The sequence below is a fragment of the Manis javanica genome, chromosome 13 (assembly GCF_040802235.1).
Source record: "Manis javanica isolate MJ-LG chromosome 13, MJ_LKY, whole genome shotgun sequence".
Taxonomy (NCBI): Eukaryota; Metazoa; Chordata; class Mammalia; order Pholidota; family Manidae; genus Manis; species Manis javanica.
This window is the reverse complement of record NC_133168.1, coordinates 6,848,278-6,855,950: the sequence shown is the minus strand read 5'-3', so window position 1 is coordinate 6,855,950 and position 7,673 is coordinate 6,848,278. Positions and strand designations below refer to the sequence as shown.

Below are 7,673 nucleotides of genomic sequence, written 5' to 3'. Positions count from 1 at the left end.
CATCTGATCTGTGTCCGGTGTTTCGCTCCTCCCGCCCTGGAAGCGGGGAGGCTGGGTTATATGATGGCGAGGAGAGTATCTTTGGCCAGTAGACAAGTTGTCTCCAGTACTCCTATGGGGCAATGGGACTGAATGAGGCATTTTTTCCCCGCCTGGCTCAAACTCGGCTGTGCCTCAAGGGCCCATTAGGCTGCAGGTCACAGCAGCTGGAGCCCAGGCGCCCAGAGCCGGTCACGCGTCTGTGCTGCCGGCTCCACGAGGCACAATGGAGTCATTGACTATTTATTTACTTGGTACAACAAGGCCGCTGTTGACTTAATTACAGGAGCCTCCCTGCCGCCCCCCGGGATATTTAAATGACTTAACGGACTTTCCATTGCCAGTAACTCTTCTCTTAACCTCTGCAAAGCCCGAGTCTTCCCAACCTGGGCAGGTGCCATAGGCATGTAAGGGCGTGGAGAATCCCTAGTGGGGGACAGAGACGTGATTTTCCTTGATAACCGGGTAGGGTTGGCAGGACTAAGTGTGTTCCGGGGCTGGGCTGAGTCAGGCGCTTGCCCTGGGGTGTGGAGGCCTGCGAAGCTGCGCCAGGCTTATTACCTCTGGGAGGGCAACGAAGCAGCCGAAGGGCAAACGCTTGTTTCCACTTAAGACAAGCGATCCCCGGGGACGCAGAGGCTCTCTATTCCCGGCCTTCGGAATTAGAGAACCGACCGCCGCAGGGGCCCTGGGCTGCCCGCGGCCTCGGCCGAGCTACGGGATCGCACCAGGCCCCTACGTTGCACGGCCCGGGTGAAAAGTGTCTGCTGTGCCGGCTCGGACCCACTTCAACCTCCTCGCCAATCGCTGCTCGCCGTCTGCCGCTGGGGAAAACCCCCTAGTCCCTGCTCCAGTTCATAGTGTAGGGCCGAGGATAACATAGCAACGGCGTTGAGTAGATGTTGACTTTTCCGACCCAGAGGAGCAGAACCCAGGGATTGTTTGCAGAAGGTAATTGTTTCTGCTAAGAAGCAGGGGGGACCTGGCGTGCTCGCCGCCGGGGGCCCCTCCCTGGAAGTCGGGCTGCGGGAAGGCTGGGGGTCTGTGGCGCTCCTCCCCATCCCGGGCCTATTAAAACGTCTGTCAGAGAATTTTGACAGGTGGCCGCCAGGCTGGAACTGGTCCCCAGGCTCGTTTTTCCAACCTTCGAGTCTGCGACGTCAGGTTGGAGGCCCATCAGATCTGAAACCCAACTTATTTTCTGTGATTTGCTTGGGTGGGGAGTTCAGGGAGCTGGGGGGAAAGGAGGCGTCTGCCATCAAGGCGCCAGACAGGCACAGAGACTGCCCGCCGACCCCCGGACACGCGGGCCAAGTCCCCATCTGCTTTCGGCACTGGAGGCCTGGAGAAGGCTGCGTCCAGGCGTCTAGGGGGCGCGGGGAGCGCACTGGTCGTGTGCTCAGGGGGTGTAGGTGCGGGTGAGGAGCAGTCAGGATCTGTCTCGCAGACCCCGAAAGGGAAACAAATGGCAGTAGTTGGACTAAAAGGGTCACTTTGGAGACTGCCAGCTGCTTCCCAAATTTGATGGCAGAGAAGTTTCGTTGCTATAGTGCGGAGAGGTAGAAAAGCGGCCATCCAGAACCAAACGTGCTCGGGCTCCCTATACCTGTTGTCACCACCCAGGGCCAAGCAGATTCCTCGGGGCTTTGCGTCACTCCTTGATCGAACACCTCGGTCCCCGTCCCCCCAGCCGAGAGCAGGCAGGGCTGTGCGCAGGGGACCGAGCCCGGGCCCGGGGAATCCAGACGGCCAGGTCTGGAGGCGCCCAGAACCCTCGCGTTTTCGCTCCTGCGGTGAGGGGGCCAGCGCTGCGCCCTGGGGGCCGCGGCAGGCCGGAGTGCGCGGGGCCCGCGGGGAAAGGTGCGCGGCTCCTTTAAGGCGAGAGGCGCGGAGTCTCCCCCGCCCCCAGGAGGCGTGGCCGCCGCCGCCGCTTCGCGGTCTCAGGCTCCGCCGCCGCCGTCACTCGCGCTCGGCGCCCGCGGCTGCGCTGCTCCGTCCGGGCGCCGGGACTGCCCGCCGGACCTCCTCCGCCGCTCCGCCCCCCCGCCCGCCGCACCGAGAGAGGTAAGGGCGCCCGCGGCGTGCTCGGCCCCGGGCCGCCCCCGCGCTGCGCCCCCGGGAGGGACCGGGCCGCGGGGGGCGCTCCTCGCCCGGAGGGGAGCGAGCGGCGGAGCCGTGCGCTCGGGGCGCCCGCCCGACCCTCTCGCGGCGAGTGGCTGTGCCCCGCTCGCCTCGGCCGGTTCCCGGCAGGGATGCAACCGGTTCGGTCAGCTCCCCACTTAAAATAATTCCGTGAGCGACGCGTCGGGAAGCGGCCTCCGCTCCTGGGACCCCCGCGTGGCCGTGGGAGACAGATGGCGGGACGGCGTCTGCCAGGGGCGGACGAGCCCGCAGCCTTCTTTCCACCGTCCCGTTCTTCCATTAACCCTGCTCCTTAGTTCTGGGCTGAGAAGTACAGGCACTCTCAATACTGAGCCAGTATTGGGAGCGTCTGTAAGGACTGGGAGGGCGTCCCATCAGGTAAGGGGAGTGGTGCCACCTGCCCGCATCAGAAACGTCCAGAACTTTTGATGACTCTCATTCCCCTGTTGTTGTTTTGTTTTGTTTTGTTTTACCTTCAAGGAGTTCTTTACTAAACAGCAGGACATAACTGAGACGCCTTAGATAATGATTCCCAATTTAGGAAATAGGGAATATTAGACAGCTTACACTGCTACTACCCTTGTGGTACCACACAAATTACCTTCTATCATTTCTCCATCTTCATACTATAAGTATTCTGTCATGAAAAATTACCTTATGGATTAATGGTTATTTTCATTTCACAAGAGATGATTGATTCATTTGAATCTTAGTTTGTAACTTAGTTACTGAAAGATAGGCAATAGTATTTCACTCTTGATTTGTCTAAGTTCATTCATTACCTTATAACTTTTTATAGAAATCACTCCTGTAACCTCCTAGGCAGCTTCCAGGGGCCTTAGGAATTTAGTTAAACAAACAAAATAAAACACACAGAAGCGAGGTGATGGAGAAATAAGCGATGCCCAGAAGTCTTACCTGTTTGTTTTCTTTTGTTTAAACCCACTGAAGACTGCACAGGCTGGAGTTAAAAAAAAAAAAAAAAGGTTCCAGGACATGTAAATCTATCCCAATTCAATTTCTTAAGTAAGACACACACCTTTTCGGGATCTAAAAATTAATTAAAATGCTAAATGTCATTAATCATCAATGCAGCAGAATGTTGGTGCAACAGCTGATACTGTGTTCAGAATCACAAGGGATTGCATAGCAAAGCATTCATAGTTGGAAAGAGTGAAGTGCAAGTATGCAACAATGTGGTTTTAACTGCTATCAGCTCTGACTTATTCTGTGGCACCCGTAATGCTGTAGATAAACAGGCTGTTTGTTTTCACTTAGCTTCAGTACAGCAGGCCACATGCATGAAAGGACAGATCAGGTGTTACTATAACATGAGGTTTCTCAAATGTCACCATAACAGCAGGACTTCGGTGACAAGTCAAGTGGAATTCTATTCTTAGAAGGAATTCCACGTGAAAATTTAAGTATAGATATGTCATGGGAGAACCTTTGAGATACCTTTGAAATTCAGGTTGTTCTGGGCTATGTATTTGCTGTTTCTTGTGAAAGGTATAGGCATTGTCTTTTTAAACATTGTGCTGTAAGGATTATTACACATTTGTACATGCCCCAGCAGGTGGCAGCTAACTAGAATAAGATTCATTTTCACTGGGAGAATAGAAAACTAAAATTGCTTCTCAAGTAATAGTGCCCAGGAATCAGAGGTCATTAGTGTCAGTAAATATAAAAATACAGTGAAAGATGAAGCTAATGGCTTTTTGTTGTTGGAACAAGCTTTGCACGAACATGATACACATATTGTTCTTGGCTGATTTATCACAGGCTTAATATCTCTTCATGTCAGCCTTCTGTAGGATTTTTCTTTTCTTTCTTTTTTTTTGAGGCTTTCTTTTAGACATAGCTCCTCTCTGTGTGTGCATATATGTATGCGTTTGCAGTTTGTCATCTCTGCTTTGACCTTGGAACCTACAGAGCTTTGGCTTCTAGAAATAAAGATTGCCATATGGTTAAAATGAGAAGCAAGCAAGAGAAACCATGGAATAATGTGTGTAAATCTCACCATTACTAAATATATATGATCGCCTGGCATGAATACTGTTTTTTTTTTCTTTGAGAAAGGAGCAAATTACAAAACTGACACATTTTTAAAAGACAGTTAAATCTGGTCAGTGAGTACTATATAATAACTTTATATAGCCCTAGAACTTTGATGTGTGGGATCAGTATTGAGGAGAAACTTGTAATAACTTCAAAATTTACTTATTATAAGGCATCTTCTGTGCCACTGAATCATTCTGTACTAGTACTGGGGAGGTAATTTAAGGAATTTTGTTGTTGCTTTGTCCTGGGAGTGAGTGAAGTTTAATGAGAAAGAGTAAGAATTAGTATGATATACCTTGTAACAGATGGAAGTCTGGAGGTGGAGAATTCTAAAGCAATCACTAATTGTACTTTTTAGAAATGTCTTTAGCCATTGGACATTGAGAGTATGTTATCAGTATTATGAGTTCTTGGTGGCCTCTCAGACAATTTGTAATTTTTTTTTTTACTGAGAAACAAGTAATTTAGTGCTCATAAGGGAATTCACAGTTAATGTAAATGGCTTTTATAGTAGTATGCCCTGGAAAGGGATGACTATTAGCACATCCTGATAAAATGGCAAGCAATCTCAGTAAGTCACACTGAAAATATACCCACAACACAATTGACAAAATAGTCCTCTTGACAATGTGAACAATGCAATAATTCAAATTCCCTCACTCCGTGTAGTGGAAATATGCACAGTGTCACCTCAAATCGCACATTACCCTCTCCCTCTCAATGTACTACTCTGGAATAAATCGATGCCTAGAGCGCTGTCCGCGGTCCTGAAGAAAGGTTGTCTCCTGTCTTACAGAAGTCCAATTACCCAGGTGGGGCTGCTGTCTATGGTGTTGAAGTGTTTCAGATTAGTTGATGGATGTAAATGAACCTAATTTAGCATATGTGCAAAACTGGTTCTTTGGGGACCAATTAATAGTAAGAAAAATTAATGATAGACTTTTTTACTGTTTAATTTACTATGTAAGAACTTCATGAATCTGTAAGCTTGATCTTTCACTTTTCCAACTAGACATCCCATGAATAATACTACAGAAACTAAATAGTTTAGAATGCTAGTTTTAAGTAGAGAAGTTACAATTGTAATACCAAATGACATTGTGTTAACACAATACATGAGCAAGGAGTTACGGTAGATTTTGTTTTCTCAGGTTCCATTAAATGTCAACTACACTGCAAAAATTCAGTATTTTGATTAGTCACAACAGACCATGCTATTTTAGGTAGTAGTTATCAATTATAATGACAGATGAAAAACCTAAGAATATTTATTGTTGCCCTGACAGTCATTATTATTTCTGCTGGGATCAAAAAGAAAAAGAACAAATAGAATGGAATATATGAGACAGCAAATACAAGACAGAACCATGTTGGGCTGTTCAAATCTTACAAGAGAGATTTTAAACATGAACTGAAGGAGTCGCTAGATACCCTTAGTTTTACCACAAGGTGTTCATATTAAAGTGCTCAGACAGTCACATTATTTGATTGATTTGCCTGCTACACTGCAGAACTGGGCATTCATAATACTTATTTTTTGACACTGCAGTTATGCCTCCATCTTACCAAAAACATCAGTGCCCACTTAATGCCTTTGAAAAATGTAGGTTTATTTTCAAATCAGCATTTTATAATATTTAAGAAAAGTAGATAGAAGAAAACATTATAATGGAGTGAAAACATGAAATTGTTTACTTGTTCCTGGAGGAAATGTACTCATCTCATTCCTTATAAAAAATATCTTCAAATAAGATATGTTCTTATCACTTTCTAATAAGTTTTAACCTATGTTCCTGTTAACCAGTTATGAGAAAATTTAATTTTAAGCTACAGATCTTGCAGTTTGCCTTTTGTGCTTCTTGATCACTTAAAAATATTAATATGTAGTAATATATTTATTACTATCTATCTGGGTTTTGTTTACTAATATAAAATATTAGGATTGGATATTTTTACCTATATATCTGGGGGAGTAAAATTTATTTTTATATTTAAAGACTATATTTCTGTACCTTTTTCTTAAATAAATTGCTACTTGTGAAAGCCAAGACAGTCACTGCCTGGGGACTCTTAAGTATTCTGACCAGAACACTAGAAAATAATAAGGCATTTTTAGATAAAACGGTGACACTCAGTGTTACTCCAGCTGTAATACCATATTATACCTTTTAAAGAAAAACATATTCAGAAAACCAAAATGAGAAGAAAGTTGGGCATAAATAACTGAAGACATTGGAATTTGCTGCACCAATTCAAACATCATTGTCTTTATACATTATGCCAATTATTTTAGATGAGCTAAAAAAATGGGTGGGAAAATGATTCCTTTATTTTAATAGTTTTCCCATAAAAATTTCTATGAAAAATTTTTTTTCTCATAGAAACTTAACTCAAGTTTTTAAAGACTATCCTCACCTCTCCAATTGCACTCCAGTCTGTATTCAATATTCCTGGATAAAATTTAAAAATTATAAATAAGACCCTCTTTCAACCTGAACAGAAGTTGTATTTGCAGTAAATTCCTCAGACCACTTCTTTTTTTACAACTCCTAGGCGAAATGATTTTGATTTAGCTTGTCCTTTATTAAAATTCATCAGTTGATTGTAAGAAGTCAGCTTGCATACACCAGTCACTCTCTTAGCAAAGACTCTTATTGAAAATAAAAGGACTCTCTTCCAAGTAAATAAATCCGACTTCTTTCTTGGAACTCAAGGCGGGTGATCAGATCGGTTGCATAATAGATATTGGGAAGCTAACTGGCAGGGAGCCTTAAGAGGCAAGCAGCTATCTCAATTTTTCTCACTTAATCTTGGCTTCACGTCAGAAGCTGTGCAGCAGTGCAGTAGAACAGGGCCTGGCAAAACCTTTGCGAGCAAAGAGCCTTTTGTGCTGGGACCGTGGCTCGCTACCGACGCTTAGGCGGTTTCCAAGGCTGGATTTCCTATTGATTTTCCTCCTCCTTCGCCTCCCCAGGCTCGCGCGGCCGGGCATTGTGGGTGTGCGTGCTGGATTTCTCCCGGATGCTTCCCGACTAACATGGATGTCCCACCATCCCTTGCAGTGGAAGGTTGCTCCTTGGCGCAGTGAGTGAAGAACATGCAGCGATTGCTAATGGGTTTGGGAAGCGGAGACTCCTTCCTCTCTCTGTGACCATGCCGTGATCGTGTCCGCGGCCACCACCCGACGCATCCTCATTGCTACCCGAGCCGGGAACCTAACGCTAGATCGGGGAAGTGGGTGCCGCGCGTGTGGACACAGAAACACCATGAAGATTATTTCCCCGATTCTAAGTCATACAGTCGTCAGGCGCACCATTAAACTCCTGCTCTGCTTACTGTGGATTGGATATTCTCAAGGAACCACACATGTATTGAGATTTGGTAAGATTCCCCATCGCTGCCCTTTGCCTGGTACGCGGCTCCGAGGCGGC

The 7,673-nt window shown here is 46.1% G+C and overlaps 1 protein-coding gene across 10 annotated transcripts in view; it reads left to right on the top strand.

The window, feature by feature from the left end:
* The first annotated feature begins 401 nt into the window (after nt 1-401).
* The window catches only part of GRIK2 (glutamate ionotropic receptor kainate type subunit 2), a 577,367-nt gene continuing 570,095 nt past the window's right edge, over nt 402-7,673 (top strand). For 6 of the 10 annotated variants that reach the window (XM_037012290.2, XM_073220909.1, XM_073220910.1 and 3 more), the window contains exons 1-2: nt 1,994-2,103; nt 7,217-7,623. In XM_037012290.2, the coding sequence (XP_036868185.1) occupies nt 7,509-7,623 (115 nt within the window). In that variant the 5' untranslated portion in view covers nt 1,994-2,103; nt 7,217-7,508. Of the gene's footprint in view, nt 991-1,993; nt 2,104-5,360; nt 7,624-7,673 lie in introns of those variants that run through there. The other 4 variants (XM_037012291.2, XM_073220908.1, XM_037012294.2 and 1 more) reach the window with 4 other exon arrangements.